The following is an 18,906-nucleotide window of genomic DNA, read 5'->3' as shown; positions in this document are numbered from 1 at the left end:
AGGAAAACTGGGGGGGGGGGTGGGAGGGGGGGAGCGGGGGGGGAGCGGCGACAGGTGGTGGTGGGCGGCGTCAGGCTGCTAGTGGCAACGGCAGGCGGCGACAGCGGCGACGGCGGCTAGGGCGGCAGCACGTGGCTGCAGGCTGATGGAAACAACAGCCAGTGGAAGGCGGTGTCAAGCGGAGGAGAAGGCCTTGGCTAAAGGTTATTTTGGTGTTTTAAAAACAGACAAAAACTCGTTTTCTGTTTTTTATATTTTAAAAACAGAAGTGTTATTCTAAAAAATAAAAAAAAATAAAACCAACAATAAATAAGCAAACATTATTTTCATGTTTGCTTCTTTTTTTTTCAAAAATAAAAAACAAAAAATAAAAATTGATTCCAAAAAGCCACATGCAAAAAAATAAACATATATTATCTTCTATTATATCAATATTTAATTCCTCTTAATCAACTATTAATTAAAAGAAATAAAAAAAACACTTGCTTCTTTGACACCAAATTCTTATGAATTTACAAATTAAACACCTGAATTTTAATTTTTATATTTAAGCCAACCAAATATTTCACATCACATCTAATATATCATTATTTTCAATTCTAAAAAGAGAAAAAAACATAAAATGCATAAAAACTGAGTGGTATGTATGCAAATCTTTCTTAAATTTTACATAAAAATATTTTTAAATCTCAAAAAAAATTCTTAATACTTTTTAATTTATTAATTTAGGACACATATGTTGGACACATCCAATTCTTTTAAGATATTACTTAAATTGGACACTTCTATGTTGGGTTCAACAAGTGTGAGAGCCGTGTCAGTGTCCGATATTTGTACGACACTAGACGATTGTTTAATGGGGAGTGTTCGTGCATCATAGCTGTAGTCATTTAGCTTTAGGCATAATAATTATATAAGAAGCTTTTTTCTCTAACACCATTGAAGCAAATGGTTGATCAACTGTCCAATTTTTGTAAACAGCATTGGTCAATTTTGAGAGACCACAGCACAAGGGAAGCTATGTGATCTGATAAAACGGAGGAACTGTCATTTAGCTTTAGGCATAATAATTATATAAGAAGTTTTTTTCTCTAACACCATTGAAGCAAATGGTTGATGAACTGTCCAATTTTTGTAAAACAGCATTGGTCAAATTTGAGAGACCACAGCACAAAGGAAGCTATGTGATCTGATGAAACGGAGGAACAAATAGATCAGATTCCACAAAAAGCACATTGTTCAACCAAAATAACATTGCCATGGGAATACAATACCAACACCAGGTTTTCTCCCACGCTGAAAACACTGAAGAAGAAATTTGAGTAAACAAATAAATAAATAAATAAAATAATAATAATAATAAATTTAATAACAATGATACCTGGTGGGGTCTGCCACTGGAACTGACACCTCTTGAGCCTCTCCAACAAGCCTTCCTGGAGAGCTCCAGTAGATATAGTGTCAACTGGAGTTTCAGAACCACCACCAGGTAAAGCTTCAGCAAGCTTCTCTTCCTCTATTTTTATTTGTGCTTCCTGTATTTTTCTGGGTGAAGTAAAAATACTTTTAGACTGAGCAGCTGGTGGTAGGTCTTTGCTATCTTCTATTTTCTTATTTTCGCTAGAAGATGCATCTGCCTTTCTATACTTATGTTGCATGAACATTTTACGCATCTTTGCCTTCTGAATATCATCAGCAGAGATTGGACGACTATGATTTGATGGTTGCACTTTTCCTACCTGTGCAATTCTTCCTGCTGGTTTCTCATCAAGCTGCTCTACCAGTAGAACTTTTCTGCGTTCTTTTATTTCTATTAACTACTTAAGGAAAATACCAATTATGCACCTGTTACGGAAAATCTAAACTTTCTGCCTGATGAAAAGACTTCTACAATATCCTTTTACAGACTATGTTTCTTTCTTTAAAAAAATTAATGGTTACAACTTCGCCTTGAAATTGCAATAGAAATCAGTATGGCTGAAACCAATCAAGACAACCTTTTTAAAAAAAAATCTTTACCATTGCGCACAGGCTTTTCATTATTTCTTGGATGTTTGGAAGGAGATACTTCAATTCGAAATTTTGCATAATTATAAATGGAAAAAAGAGGATGCAAGTGCACGTCTTTCCCTCTGTTTTGGCTTCAACAGGTTAGCTGTTGACCATACCTAAATCTCATAGAAAGATCAAGGCAATTATAACCAAGCTTTCCATTTTGCAAAATATTCAGGCAAAGTATTCCGGAAGTAGTATGCTCTTCTATTGAATTGACAAAATAATGCATGAATGATGTTCACTAAATAGTGCTTCAACACACCACCGAAAATCATTCCAGACATTTGTTCAATAGCTAAGCAAAAAGCAGGTATCAAAGACTGAAAAGGTAATAGTCCTTTTGAGTAACAAGGAGCCCAAAAGAGGAAATAAAGGTCTTTCTGATTGGTATTTTGGAGATAAAAAAGAAGCCAGCAACAATGCTCAGCAGAACTAGCGTACCAAGTTATAGATTGAGCTAAAGGATACTAATTGGTAAAGCACTTTGGCCTTGCTTTCTATTTGAACGATCACACGATGCTGTAAGCAGCTTCAATGCCAGTTTAGAGTCTGATTTACTGAACAAAAGAGTAAAAAGTCTTCATCATTGTCTAAAAATTACTAAGGTTATAAGCTCTGAAGTAGGGTAATCACTGAAATCATTAACAAATATAGCCATTGAAGAAATATGAACCTGTCATTCCCACTACTTTCTGTCAGAGCAAGAACTTCATCCTAAAAAGAGGGAGAAAGTAAGAAAAACTTCATTATGAAATTGTAAATGCACTCAATTTCACAGATACTTACTTTGATACCAATTTTGGACCGCCAAAATTCATCACTGAGAATTTCACTTATCCTAATGACTCAAAGATAAAAAAGCAGAAGTTAATTATATAGTAAATTTGAAAACAAAACCAAAAAAGAAAATATCCAGAATAAATCACATGCCTCTGTTTCCTAATGATGTCCTTCTGAATGCCATAGGAAGAATTTGATATCGAAGGATAATTTGGAGTCTGATTTCTTGCAAGAATTTTGCTCCACCTAGCAAGGAGAGCCCATGCGCTGTTTGATATGTCTGATCTTCCAATCAAATTCAAAAGTCATGCAAATAGTTTCATGGAAAAAAATGCATTACAAAAGAGCAAATAAAGCACACATTCAGCAGAGAATACATGCTTAAAATAAACATATATTAAGGGAAATAGCAGCATATATGCTCTACTGTAGTAACTGATGCAAACTGCACGTGTGGTTATTTACTATCCTATTAGCGGTAAAATAATCTAGAAGAAAATGCCAAGCTAATTTGTACGTAAGGGTATAAAGAGATCAAATGATTCTGGCCACCCAATGACCGGATCAAGTTGGCTTTTGCATGCCTAGACAAGCTCATAAGGTTATATTATCTAGGCTTAAGAAAAGTATTCAGCATTGCTCTTTTATTTCTTTTTGGGCAGGGCAAGCACTCAAACCCGGCTCTATGAGCTATTGTACTTTGTTTCCAACCAATATGCTACAAGTTCGAGCACTGTTCAACATCTCTCTTGCCATCCAGAAATTTTTTTTCCCTTAAGAAATAAAAGTTCAAATAATATCTTGAAAGCCAGAGTAAATAATTAACAAAAAGGTTTAAACATGAACATGACATGAATATACTGAAAACAGAGTTAAGGTAAAAAGATACTCGGAGGTGCATCTGGCTGTGGAGATGTAAGTACAGTCTAAATCTTCGTATAAACCCTTCTAGAAAGATCATAGACAACTCTTAGTGAAAGAAAACTATACAAAAAGACTGAAGTTCAGGGAACAGAAACGTGCAAACTGTGTAATGGAAAAAAGGTGCAAAATATAACAAACTTCACGCAAGACTCAATAGGAAATAAGGAAAATAAAATATTAAGCCAGCCTTAAATAATAAAGATATGACAAATAATAACTATGGAAGATCTATCAATAGTAATTTCCCAATCACAAAGTGGTCAGGAAAATCTTGATTTAATGGACATGCTAGGCCTTCAACTACAAAATTATGAGTGGAAATGGAGAAGTTGGGCGTGTGGAAATGAAGTGGAAAATAGCTGGTAAAGATACTGAGTTATCAATCAGTTAACTTTAAATCATTTTATTATTGATTGTTTGTGTTCGAGTGCAATAAATTGAGCAACATGCCCATGCCCAATATTAGATGCCAGAAGGATTCCAGAATATTGCATTAATAACGTTCGATATCCAACCTGGTTTATTTAAGATTAAAATCATTATTTCAAATGTTTGATAATGCATCAGAAAAATTAAATACAAATTATTTAGACTGATATTCATTAAGATCGGTCAAGTTCCCAAATTAGGCGAGGACATGATGGCACATCATATACTGTTTAACATAACAACTGTTTACATGTTTCTATTTATGTTCTTGCAAAGTATAAAATCAGCTATTGATTTGTACGGGGGCATCCGAATAAAAGTGTGACAATGTTTTCAAAAACGTTTGCAGCCATAAAGCAACTAGATGAATGGTGCCCTGGTATATGTATCGACATGCACATGCATAGGTGGTCAGACAACATCTATGACCACAGCATTTCTTATAGGATACAATTGCTGCTTTTGCAAAAATCACTATCCCCTTGTAAATGTGGTGTATAATACCTTATCACGTCCCTCCAAGCCAGGATTCACAACATAGATTAATTTTTGGAGATTCATAGACACGAGATATATATGAGAAACTGTGATGCAAATGTTCATACAGAATCAATGGCACAGAATAATTTGTGGAGAATTAAATTGTAAGAAATTTGCTCGAGTTTCAAGTTCCTAAAAACAACATTAACTTGTTGATCATAAAAACTGATGCATAAAAGAGCCATACCATAAAAATATCTCCCACACATCATTAAACATTTACATGAAAGGGGAGAGGCCATAACATTCGTTCATTCATCCTATCAAGACAAGCTGCACGATAGTTAACATGGAGGAAGGAAGGAAGAAGTGTGAAAGAGTCCAAAGCAACCTTAAAGGGATTAGAGAGTGGAGTCCAATTCATGTCTTTAAATAAGGGAACAATGATAGCAAAATATACCAAAGCGGGCAATGTGTTTCTTTATGAAGCTAGATTGGAATCAAACCAATATACCACAATATCAGCTTATATGAATATTGATGAAAATATATCATTAATGAGTACAAACCTGGTGTCCTGTAGAACCGAAGCTTGTTCAGTGTAGACAAGATAGTAGACATTTGTGCTGGAAGTGCCTTATGTAGTGGTAGGTGAAAAAGAACCTAGGAATATTTAGAAATTTCATCAAGTGATTGCCTAAGTATGGAAATAAATTTACACCTGTGACAAATGAAGATTGAAACCTTAAGAATGACATTAAGTACAGTTGTCTGTTCCTCAATGGCTGCATGACTCAGCCATGTAGCTAAAATTGTGATGCTACCTTTAGTTAAAAACCTGAAATTATTTCAAGATTACATTAATTAGGACAAATGACAAATATTCTTAAAACAGAATATAGAAATTCATCAAAGTCAAGGTCAAATACCAAACTAATACTGCTGAATTGTGGATTTGAAGAATCCATTCCATCAATTTCACCTGTCCAGAAAACGTCCCTTCCTTCCTCATTAAGTTGAAAATATTCTCTAAAAATTTTTTATCATCCTCATCAATACCAGGTATACTTTCCTCCTGTGAAGAGGATGAAGGAGGCACCACTTGAATGGGCTTAGCATCAATGGAGCTCACGAGAACATGTTCACAATACTGAATGGCAGGTAAGTTCCCATTGCTAGCCGGAACTTCTGCAGATTCTGCAACATTTTTGACATCAAAAGCATTTGATGGTGTGTCAGTTCCACAAATAAGGGCTACCTCAGGCTTAGTAGAGCATCCCTCATTAGCTGTATCAGATGCATCCGATCTGACAGCCTTTTCCCTTGCAAGACTAATAAGCTTTCTAACTTTTGATCGTTGCCCGGCAAAAAAATCCCTTACCTGCAGCAATTATCAAAATTCCTGTTCATAAACTTTTTAGTTAAAAAAAGCATTGTAGTTGACAGAAAAAGGAATACAAATATAACATCACAAGTTGTAAACGAAAACCATGCCTATTCGTACAAAACATAGCAGTAACAATAAAAATTGTATAAAGGTTGCAGTGCAGTTTAAATAGCTAGCCAGAATCGTGAACTAAACAAATAGAGTGACCAAAACAGTAAAAGATTTCATGAACAGCCAAAAGATTATTAACTGACAAAAAATGATGAAGCATTGTCGACACAATGCAAAGCATTTCTGAGGAAAAATTCAGAAAATACTAATACGGTCAAGAAAAAGGAAGCGGACTCTAGAAAAAACAATAAACAAGGGCCAAACCTGCGTGATTGTAACTCCACAAAGAGCACTAATATCACGAGTTTCTTTCTTCCCAATAGTATCCTTAATAGCAAAAATTGACTGCATGTATTTAACAGCTTTTGGGTTAAGCAGATCCCGAGGCTTTTTCCCTGCAGAAACCAAAAAATTTTAATTGAAAGGAAATCCATCAAAATGAATTATATTAAGGACCTAAGGATTTCAAAACAATGTGTGGATAAATTAGAACTTAAAATGACTAGGACTTTGTTTAGATCTCATATTTTGCCTGTTCTTATACATAAGCAATTTTTCATCTACATTAAATGTTTAGATGAGATCCCTTGGCATTCAGTGTTTATGGCAAGTGTTTCCACCATTTTGAATTTAATAAAAGAACAAAATACCCTACACTTTTCGAATATTACACTGGTATTATGTGAAGTTCGACCTCCACATTAAGGTTGCTCCTTAAGAGTACTGACTTTTGTCCTTTCCCTGTCCAATCTAAAGCAAGCAACAATATGTTCTCCAGCATGTGATATTTCCTTCTTTGATGAGTCACTTCAATGTCATGAGTCTGGAACCACAATTTTCTTTTAAAGTCAAACGTAAGATCTTTCCATTTGAATCAACTCACTTTGCAAATAGTAATCTCTAGCTTGAGTGAGAAACTTTCTCCTTCTTTGTGAGAAGCAATTGCCTTCTCTGACAAGCAGCTCTCATCCCAAGACCAGAGAATACCCACGATTTAATCTGCTCCTCTAACAGCAATCTCCAGCTCCACAATCTCGTTTGGGTAATCATGATTTTTTTTCTATTCTACAACTAATGCTCTCCTGCAACTTAATTCAATCCTGTTTAGCCAATAATCAGTTAAGGTATTATATCATCCTTCCTAACGTTCTCATTCCGTATAAAATTTGTTCCACTTTATTGAAGAAATCAAAAAAAAAAACAGCAGGCTTTTGGTTGATAAAAAGAATTTTACCAATCACTTGCAACTATTGTCCGCCTTAGCACTATGAGATAATTATGAATCTGAATTTATTGACTTATATGTTAAAAGTTTATCTACTTAAATGTAAATCCCTAAATCAAAACACGATCATATAAAGAGTTCTTTGTGGTGCTTTGGTTGAGATGTATAATCTGCCATTATGGCTACTCAACGCAAAGGTTTTTATACATGCTCTTCAAGAGGATATTTTCCAATTCAAAGAACTTTAAGATCATTTAGAATGGTAAACACAAGTTACCTAAAATGCTTTATTTGTTTATTTATAGAGTTAATTTAAGCATAAAAGCATTTCTGCTAGTGCAACAAATGCGTATGGTGAATCTTTCTAGGACTCAGGCTTGTCTTTTGATTAATTAGAACTTGTAATAAAACAAACTGGAGGTCAGATTTGACGATAAAAGAAACTTACCAGGGTGAATATCAGTACTGGCCCCTAAATACTGTCTCATCCAGATTGAGGAAAGAGAAAGTTATTCAGTTTACTATAATTCTAAACACAGTACTAATATATCATCATCAATTAAAAATGTTAATGTCAATAACAGTAGCTTTTGTTTGATCTAGTAGTGTATGCTATATAGATTGCAATGCTAAAAGTAATCACTGTTCAACAAAGGAGGTCAGAACAGCCATGCAACATTAATAATATGTTTATATTCGCTGAAAAATCACATGTGAAAATGCGCTGCCTCAAAGTCTCAAAAAAGCAAGTAGTTTGTATTTTTTAGCATCATTTTAGCTTTTTCTTTTATTATTAACCTATGAGTTCATGAAAAGTTTTTCTGAACAGTCATCATTATTTTCTGAGGTAGTCTATGCATCAAATTTCTTTTTTCATTTGGCATAATAATGAGTAAAGCTAAGGAAGATGGGCATCTGGCACAGTGAGATCTTGTAAATTCCCTGCATTTTTTTCGGCATGTTGTATTTTAGAGATTCAAAAAGGCAATCGGCTGCTGCTTATTTCAATAAGGAGAGTTGAGATAATCCTAATTTTGAAATTAATGTGAAAATGTTGGTTGAGTAATAAAACACAACTTTAAAATATATGAGATCAACAAAAGGAGTGGAAGATATGACATGGCTTAATTCATGGTTTAAGAGGATTAGCTTAGGATCTAAAGAAAAGAATAAATACTTCTCTTAATGAATAGTGGAACGAAAAGTTGCATTTGATGTACCTTAAATATAAGCAGTCAAAACATAATGAATTTGATTTTTAAACAAAACTTGAATTTTTATGCTGTCCTCGTCAAAAAATTCAAGAATAACATTATTTTTCATGAACTAGAGAAGAAGCTTAAGATGATGTATGCTAACATAGTTTTCACAAGGGATTAGGCTTGGAAAGCTTATTCCAGGGTACTCCCATAGGGCATACAAAAAGAGTGGAGATTCAGGCAATGGTGATTACGACAGCAAGCATAATGAAGTTATGAATGTATCTGATGGACAATTAGGTAATTCTAGTAGCTTCAGGTGGCTTGCAGGTTCACTGGTTAAGAATAAAATGAACAAAATAAATAACATAAACGTTGTACAAAAGACCTTAGGTAAACTTAGCCAACTAACTGACGTCACAGCAAACATGGCCACTGTGTACTCACCAGGTAGTATCAATCATATATTCAACTTAAGAGGCTTAGTAAAATTAGAGAGGCATGCATCGGACCTATTGTGTGATAGAAAAGTACTGCTTAGCTTAAAAGAAAAATTTTATACAATGGCAGTGAGACCTGCAATGCTTCATGGCGCAGAATGTTGGCCTATAAAAGGGAAGCATAAAACCAAGTTAAATGTTGTTGAGATGAAAATCCTAAGTTGGATGAGTGGCTCGACACTTAGAGACAAAATGAAATGTGAAACGAATATATCCGTGGAATATATCCGTGAAAGAGTTGGTGTAGCTTTAGTGGCAGACAAGATTAGAGAGAGTCATCTTATATGGTTTGGTCAAATTGAACATTGACCATCTGATGATCTGGTTAAGAGAGTACATGTTTTAGATTTGACTTATGTTAAGAAAGGTGGAGGTAGAGCTAAAAAGACTTGAGCATATTGTAAAAAATAATTCTCATAATTTATTAGAATTAGAGGAAAATATCACACTCAATAGTACATCATGGAGAAAAAGGATTAATGTAGTCGACCCCACTTTGTGGGATGAATGCTTGTTTTAGTTGTTGTTAAGAGGCTGAGCAAGGTCAACACATCTAAGGGTTTGCATTGATGACATCCAACAACAAACTAAAACAAGTGTTTTTGATGGACTTGACAATGAAAAGAAATGGTGATTTTTTAAGCAAGAAATTAAGAAGAGTTTTTCTGGAAATTATAATTGGCTGTGGAAAATAAGTGAAATAATTTTTAATTATAATTTCTTATTATGAGTAACAATTTATTGCAACCCTATCAATTATATGTTGTTTTACTCGTTAAAAGCTTTCGCAACAAGGCTTCTTAAAAGTTTTGTAGACATACGAGGTATCATCTACTAGATTTCTTACAAGCCAAATATGTGATTTGTGAACCCAATGAAATTTTTAATCAATGAAAGTCATCATCGAGGAGTTTTATTGACAAGCATTTGGTGTATGAAATAAAAAAGTGGGATTTACTAAGAGACATGTCAAACTTTATTCTAGAAACAAAGACACATGGATATTCCTACAATGATATTGCAAGAAAACATCCTTCCCAAGTGGACACTGAATTTGGACAACACAAAAATGATAAAACTTAAATTCAAAATAAGGAATTTGGCATCATTATGGCAAACACATTTCCCAACAAAGTGACATTGACGATGGAGTAAAAGCAAGAGGGATGGAAGAATCGCATAAAAACTTTGTGAGTCTTTCCTTTAAATTGTGATTCTTTAATTATTTATGGGCCTATTATTTAGGAGTTATTGGAATTAAGTGTCATTGGTTATGTGAAAAAGGAGGTGCACCATAGAGTTTATAATTCAAAAAATATCATAATTTTTTTTTTAAAATATTTACTATGTTATTGCTGTGCTGTAGATAACTTATGTATTGATACAATGCTTTTCTAGTTTTAGAACATAAATAAAATTAACAATAATAATGGTTCAAATGTTCATGGTCTTCTTGGAAACTACTTGTGTGAATTATAGGTTTTTGTAAAGCAACATAGAAAACAAGTAATGATCAACTAAAAGTACGAATAGATTTGACATATGCTTACTGCTTAGGCTGCATTTGGTGTGAATCTACTACTAGCGAACAGCTAGTTAACCCTAATTTGTTGTTGTACTTTTCACTTAAACATATCAATGCTCTACCAGATTGTCAATCATTGAGCTATAACCAAGTTTTAATGATGGAGCCATCATACTGTTGAGATACCGGCGTCTTGGTGTGTAAAATGTCCAATCATTTATATTTATGTTACGGTCTGTTAGGATATACACCATTCTCTGATTGTTAATAGATTGCACCTCTTAAATCACCTAGTCAATAAAATTCAAATTGACAAATCATAATAATTGGGACCTTTTTTATCAACTAAAAAAATAGATTTATGACCTTAAGGGTGAATTTGAGATTGTTTTTTCAAAGCTTTACTTAATGGACCATTGCCACATTTCTATATAGCTAAAACTTTCTTTCTTCAAAAACCTCTATGATAAAGAGATTTTCACAACCAATATGCCAAAGTGTGTTAAGTGTAGGAAAACTGTTAGATTTATTCTAAATGAAAAAGGCAATAACATGAATGACTGCTTTAAAAACTGTGTTTCCCACAACTATTCTTATGACAGCAAAAACCATCCAAAGTAAACCCTTAATCCAATGCACAAGCTTTATGACGTTTCCATTTTGTGGGTACTTCAAACTTTTTTTGGTTTACAACACATAGAATGCTGCAATCAAACAAGTAATAATAGCTTTTGGATTATAAGCAATAGCTCCACCGCAAGTCTTCCAAACATATAAATCAAGGCAATGAATTTTAGGCAGCAGAATTTCTAAACAATTATTTTAGCAGCAGTTGTTAACTTGAATTTTCAAACAACAGCAGTTGTACCAAACAAAAGCTAAAACCACTTAAAAAGTTAAAGGAAATAACCATTAAAAGTCTGTTGCTGGTATAATTAAACATATCGACAGTAATAAACTAGGTGACCTACCATGAAAATAATAAAAAATTTGAGGAAGTACACAAGAATGCATTTGCGTCCCAATCAATGCAGGGAAAGGGGAGCCCTAGCTAAACCTTATTAAATAAAACTCAATGAACACATACAACTGAGTAGTTCAATGCCTATACAATAGTATTGTTAAGGAAAACAAATAAAACCATTGCGATAAAAGTTCAAATGAGCAGGTCAAGATTGATAACTGCAAATAGACAAGTAACCCTTTTTTTTTGTCTCGGGCAGGGTGAGCACTCTAAGTTCATTGAAATTCTTTAATTGGTTTGCAACAAAGAGCTACACATTCGAGTAGATGTAGATAGGTAATCAAATTTAAATTCATCCATCTAAACCTATTCTTAACTTATTTCAAAACCAAAAAAAATAGAAAATAAAGCAAAAACCAAATTCTCACAGTAAATTGAAGCACATGACTGTGAACTTCCAAGAAAAATTTAGCAAATACATGATAGTTTTTAAGGCCTAAACTCACCAATTTTTATTGATAGTGCACCGGCAGCCTGAAAAAGAAAAGGATGGAAAAATTAAAATTGTACAAGTAAAAAATCACCATGATAACATGGCACAAGAATAGCCAAAATAACCATAGAACTCCTAAATGGAGGTGAAACGCAAAAAAGTAACATTCTGATCCATCATATATAAACCGGATATTGTAACAAAAAAAATATTCACCAAATACCCTAAAGGATTAAATAAACACAACTACCAAAGTATGTTTGAAATGACTCTTATAAAATACTATAGCTGGAAACAAAAATACCATGAAAGAACGAACATCTCCCAATGCTATTCAGAATGTGCCATAAATTAAGCTAGTTAATTACTACCACTCAAAAAAAAAAGAAAAAAAAAAACAAGATGCATCTTGATTTGCAGCAGGCACACAAAACTACTGATAGAATACAGCTAGTTATACACTACACAGATAATATTTATAAAAATGATCATGCTTTTCTCATAAAGTTAGATCACAAATGGAGTTGAGAATTCTTTCTCTGAGACGAGAGAAAACTTTACAGTCATTTCAAAATAATTCAATGACGAACAAACAGTTTAATTGCAGAAGAAATACACACAAGGAGCCAAAAAAAAGAAAGTTATATGACATATCCTCAAATAGACAGTGAACAAAAGCTTATTTCTGAGAGAAAATTATATATCAGCATGCATTCTCTTGATGCAGAGATCATTGGCATCTTGCTCCTATCAAGATTTTTAAGACATCGCCCAACAGAATGTCCTGGAATCCCAAAAAATGAATCATAAAATAATTTTAGAGACAGAGCTTATTAGACATTGTAAGACAGCAAATCCACAGAACAACATAAAATGTTTCCGAAGCTTTTGACGAAAATTTTCAAACTCGATCCTGCATATTATGAATCAGATTTATTATCTGAGTCCATAAATACTCGAGAAGAACGAAATCATTGATCATATAATCGTGACAAGCCAAAGAAAAACATATAGGGCACAGATGCTCCTTTCTAATTCCGCATTATGAAACAGACGTCTACCATCAAAGAAATACATTTATTCAGATTGTAAAAAAGGGCAACAGGAAGCGTACCATCTCTTGTGAGAGAGGATTGATCCCCGTGAGCTTGCACTGGTTAGTAACCAGCCTCTGTAACTGCTCTATCTGGCTGTGGAAGAGCTTTTTTTGTAAGTCGAGAAGACGGCCAATGGACTCGACGGAACCGTCCATCTCCAAATCCAGAAAGTAATTGTCCGTTCTCGCCGGAACAAGCGCCATCTTCAATCCAAACAGCGAAATCAAAACGGAACCAGGAACCCAGTGGTGAAGAAGATTGATTCCCTGGGTTCCGCGACGTGGAACCTACACAATTGGGAAGGTGGAAGCAAGGAAGGAAGGGATTGCCAGCTATTAGGCGAACATTAAAGAAGGGCTATTGTTAGGGCTTCTATTGTTTGGTTAGGGGGAAGGGAAGCAGGAGAGGGAAAGAGAGGATGGTCTTGGCTGCTTGAGGCCAAGACCGAGCTCCCCGTGTTGGAGAAAATGTCAGATACGGCCGAGCGGCAATGGCCGGGCGGCAATGAACGACGGCTCGAAAAGTGAACCGAGGGAATACCGGTGCTCTGGTATTGTGGTATCTTGTGTACCCAAGAAGTTTATAGCTAGTGTAAGTTCTATGGCTTATCGTAACCTACAATTATATGAAAATAAAAATGTGAAATTTATTAGGAGATATATATAAATTACATGTAGGCGGCAATGAACGACGGCTCGAAAAGTGAACCGAGGGAATACCGCTGCTCTGGTATTGTGGTTTCTTGTGTACCCAAGAAGTTTATAGGTACTGTAAGTTCTATAATTTATTGTAACCTATAAATATATGAAAATAAAAAAGTGAAATTTATTAGAAGATACATATAAATTATATGTAAGTTACAGGAAAGTTACAGAAATATAACACGGTTATAGCCCCCAATACCCTCTCTGTAATCTATTTACATATGCAGCTTTGTGTACGTCTTACGTACGTAATTTTTTTTACTAGCCTAGGTTGTCATAATGCCACGTTGTTCAAGAACAATTCATATTTGACTTATTAAGAAGAACATAAATATTTTTTTTGTTTGTTTGAAATATAAACGTTGAACATGAACAATTATAATTTTTTTAACGAGCTTGTTCAGTTTGTTTACACCCCAACACTAGTCATAGTCACTAAAATGCATATAATAATAATTTTAAAAAGGGGCATTTACATAAATAAGACCAAAATTTTCTCATATTACAAAATTCATCCAAAATTATTAATTTAGATTTAAAGCACCTAAAACACCATATATCCTCAAAAATAACATTTTCCATTAAAATCATTCAGGTCGGTGCCCCTCCAATCTCGTCCGTCATCATTCCGACAAACTCTTCTATTGTTTTGGACATGGGGGAAAGAGAGTATCCCATTTAAGCTAGTTCAAAATAAATCCTACCGAACTCTCAATTGAATTAATTGTGTTATTTTTTTTATTTATTGATCATTGATGTAGTATTTATGTGCCTTAATGAACAAAAATTGAGTAAAGTTGAGCCTATTTGATTCCTCATGTTGAGATTGCTTGCATTTAGCTTATTTGAACCCAAATCAAATCATTGTTTTTTTTTTTTGAATTTATTAAGTTTGACAAAAAGTTTTTTTTTTTTTTTTGAATTTATTAAGTTTGACAAAAATTTTGTTGAGATTAGAGTTGGATAATCCTAAACTTAATCCTAGAACTTTTCAATTAAAAAATATGCAATAAGATTTATGCTAATATAGATGAATTTTATAATGACATATCATTTCTCTTATTTTTGAACGTCAAGCTCATTTATCTAAAAATATATTTGAATTTTTAAAAATAATATAGGGCATGACCATTCATTGAACATGTGGACATTCTTTCAATATTATGCATTAAAAAAAATTAAATAGTAATTTTATCATTTTTTAAGTATTTGCATCAATTTTAATAAAATTACTAAATAATCTAGCTTCAAACTCTTCAATTTTTCTCAAAGTTGAATGTAAGGAGTTTATTGGAATCAAAAAGTTATAAAATTGAGTCCAAAATATTGAAAAATAATTAAATGATCCAAAAAAGTATTGGATTAGGCATGCATGGGCTCAAAAAAGGGCTTGTGTGAGTTGGAATGGTTAGCACTGGTGCAAGTGGTGCACATGCACACGAGTGCACATGTTACTAAAGAAACTAATTTTTAAAATAAAAAAATATAAATAAGTTTAAGTATTAAATAATGATATTTAATAGCGAAAAATAAACAAAAAGATGCTCACCCCAATACTTATAATTCATTCAATGGAACTTTAGTCATCTTCTAAAAATTAGGTGTTTATCTCCTTTTAGACAATTTGAAGTAAATAATAGGGCTTTGATATGATCCTAAAATGAGTTGATTGTCACTAGTTAGAAATATTACTTTTCATTCTCAGTCCTTGTGATGGTTTTCACCCATCGTTAAAAATGAGTTCAATATCCCTTTTTAGATACATTGGTTCCAATACAATAGAGAGATTCTCCAATCTTATAATGGAGCCCCAATCTCCTCTAAAAATCGGTAGATTACCTCAATTTGAATGGATTGGTTCCAAGATTAGGAAGAGGCATCTTTCAAGATACTAACATATGTTGGTATATTTTCTTCATGTTATTACAGTGCATCCACAACAAATTTTAAAAGATTTTTATTTAATTAATCAGATACACCATTTAAATAATAATATACTATTCTGAGAGGTAGAAATATTATCTTGAAATGAATCTAATCATTGAAATAATAAAAATCTTTAAGATTTATGAGCCTGATTAACCGAAGATTTTTTCCATACCTTACAAATGTAAGATAAATTTTATTTTTATTTTGAGGTATGATATCGCTATAAGGATAAGATCCTCTAGTTAATTACATCCTAGGAGTTGAGAACCCCCGAGAAAAATCTTGATTGAAGTATTAACTTGAATATTTAGCATTTTAGTATTGGTGTTTAATAGTTGGATATTTCAAGATTTGTATTTTAAGATTTCAATTGATACATTCAAGATTTGAATGGACTATTTATAGAATTCAAGAGTTGATGCTTATAGTCTAGTGAAGATGTGTCTTAAGAAGCCTCACAAAAGGGGATTAACCAACTCTGAGAAAAAGATATACTATGGGATTGAAATTGGGAAATCATTGAAGAGTTGGGTTTGGTAGAATTAGGGTGAAGTTAAAAAGAAAATTGTAATGAATTAAAATTGTATTATTTGGGTGGAATAAGTTTGGTTTGAAATGTTTGACTTGTAAGATTTTATTTGAAAGATTTAAGTAAAAAAATTTTATTTAAAGTTTTTGATTTGAATGGTTTGAGTTGAAAACTTTAAATTGAGAGGTTTGAGTTGAAAGGTTTGATTTAAAAAAATTTATCTGAAAGGTTTGTATCAAAAAGTTTGATTTAAAAGATTTGAGTTGAAATGTTTGATTTGAAATGTTTGAGTTGAAATTTTGATTTGAAAGGCTTGAGTTGAAAAGTTTGTTTTGAAGAGTTTGATTTGATTCCTAAACTAAAGGGATAGGATTAGTTGGAAAGACTTCTATATAGAAGTTGAAAGCCTAACTCTATAATAAGTTTAGATTTTATGATGAGACTAAATTGGTGGGTTAACCTAATTTTTGGTATAACATTTCTGATCAAGAAACCTATGATTTTTTATCGTAACAGGTTTATCGATAGCCTTATACTATTAACCAACCAGAAATTCATAGGTCTTCACTTTTGTCATAGTAATGACAAGCATAGTCCTTCATAAATATTAAGTGATTAGAGGTGCATTAGTCAACATCCATGGGTTACTTCATCCTAGGCCACATACGCAGTCAAAGGGGTTTCTAGGCTTAAGATTTTATATGTGATAGTTCTTAGTACTAACTAGAGGTACCAAGTAATCTAACCTAAGCTTTGATTCTTAGGTTATTCTAGGTGTGTATGTGGACTTCTGCTTCATTTTTAAGTTGACTAACCTAGGGTTTATAGTTGATCTACTTATGTGTGGCTATAATTATTTAAGTTATTGAATATTAATTTTTTTTCCTTTTGGATTGACATTTTATTTTCCGTTTGGTTAATTGTTTTAATTTTTCTATTAACAAGAGAAGTGTTTTATGTTTGATGTTTTTGATTTTTCTAGCTCCACAAGAATGCCACTTGATTTTTTTATTTATGTATTCATATATTTAACACTTAAACTTTTTTTTTTTTATATACATAACATTTAAATCTTAAAAATTTCCTCAAAAATATTTATTTATTGAATGTATTTTTCATACATGCATTCATCATACAAAAAATATTTGAGATATTGGTAGAGATTTTTTTTTTGGTGATGAGTTGCATATCCCCATAGATTCTAGAAGATTTCTATTTAAATGATCAAATAGATCATTTGAAGAATAATATACTGCCCCAAATGATAGAAATATTATCTTAAAATGGATTTAATCACTCAGATGAGGAAATTCTTCAAAATTTATGGGTCTACAAAACTGAGAGTTATTCCCTCACATTATGTGTGTTGACCTCACTTTTGGTTGAGGTCTAGAAATTTCTTTAGTAGCCTAGGTCTAGCCATAGGATTTTCCTATAGACTAGTCTTAGAAAACTAGAAAGGGTACCCTCATCATTAGAAACTCAAAACTCTTCACTTTACTCAACTTGAAGTTCCACATATTGGTCCTAACCTCTAATATTTGATAGGTAAGATCATTATGAGGGAAGCTCAAGAAGAGTTCCTATAGGGCTACTTGGCCTTAGGATTGACCCTGGGTGTTGACTTGGAGCTAGGGTACACAATGGAGATTTCATTGATCCATGACTCATTCAAAATGGTTCTTTACCCAATTGCACGTGAAATGCCCAACTTGGCCTTTTGCCCCTAGGCACCTCTAAATTACTTAATTGCCTATGGGACCCAAATTTGGCTAAAATTCCTAAATTTTGCCAAAATACCCAAAATTGATTAAAACACATTTCAAACATCTTGAATACATCTAATTTTGCCAAAATTGACAAAAAATTTCCAAAAATGGCCAAATTACCAAGATACCCCTCCATGACACAAAAATCCAAAAATTCATAAAAAATCCCAATAAATCCAAAATATTCCAAATTTCATTTTGTCCAAATATCAACTATACCATGGCCCAATTTGGTCAATTTGCCCATCCTTGACAAAACCCCCAAATTAGCCCCAATATTGTCGAACACCTCAAATTTCAAAAATTGAATGCCTTAGACCTCAAATTGGCATCCAATTTTTGTTGAAAATCCTTTATAAGGTCATTTTTGACCAAACAGAACAATCAATTTGGACTTAGCCCATGGCTAGCCCAGGTTGGACCCAAATTTAGCCCTACATGCTTAATTTAGGTCTAAAACCAAAACCTATCAAAATTCATTCAAATTCACTACTAAATTGACTTCAAAACAACTCTCATCCTTGAGGCTACACCTCTCGGATAGGTTTTGTGAGTTATACCTAATTCTTAGCCCATCAAAAAAAACAATTAGTCATGGCTACACCTATCAAGCTACAACTCTCATCCTTGAGGCTACCTTCAAAACAATTAGTCATGGCTACACCTATCAAGCTACAACTCTCATTCTTCACACCTTCGTTAGATAGGTCTTGTACACCAAAAAAAACAATTAGTTTGGACTTAGCCCATGGCTAGCCCGAGTTTGACCCAAACTTAGCCCAATATGCTTAAAATGGGTCAAAAAT

General features: G+C 33.2%; 1 protein-coding gene across 1 annotated transcript in view; it reads right to left on the bottom strand.

Moving 5' to 3' along the window:
• Nucleotides 1-13,656, bottom strand: part of LOC110024810 (homeobox protein LUMINIDEPENDENS) — a 17,988-nt gene extending 4,332 nt beyond the window's left edge. The window contains exons 1-11 of the mRNA XM_020724973.1: nt 13,187-13,656; nt 12,086-12,113; nt 6,431-6,561; nt 5,598-6,049; nt 5,413-5,506; nt 5,238-5,331; nt 2,986-3,115; nt 2,842-2,893; nt 2,729-2,769; nt 2,524-2,612; nt 1,382-1,810 (exon numbers count right to left, since the gene is read on the bottom strand). Coding sequence (XP_020580632.1) covers nt 1,382-1,810; nt 2,524-2,612; nt 2,729-2,769; nt 2,842-2,893; nt 2,986-3,115; nt 5,238-5,331; nt 5,413-5,506; nt 5,598-6,049; nt 6,431-6,561; nt 12,086-12,113; nt 13,187-13,372 — 1,726 coding nt within the window. The 5' untranslated portion in view covers nt 13,373-13,656. The remainder of the gene's footprint in view (nt 1-1,381; nt 1,811-2,523; nt 2,613-2,728; nt 2,770-2,841; nt 2,894-2,985; nt 3,116-5,237; nt 5,332-5,412; nt 5,507-5,597; nt 6,050-6,430; nt 6,562-12,085; nt 12,114-13,186) is intronic.
• Nucleotides 13,657-18,906: the final 5,250 nt, after the last annotated feature.

Source organism: Phalaenopsis equestris, unplaced genomic scaffold (genome assembly GCF_001263595.1).
Source record: "Phalaenopsis equestris unplaced genomic scaffold, ASM126359v1 Scaffold000276, whole genome shotgun sequence".
Classification (NCBI taxonomy): domain Eukaryota; kingdom Viridiplantae; phylum Streptophyta; class Magnoliopsida; order Asparagales; family Orchidaceae; genus Phalaenopsis; species Phalaenopsis equestris.
Note: the sequence above shows the minus strand (reverse complement) of the source record. Positions and strands in the feature narration are given on the sequence as shown.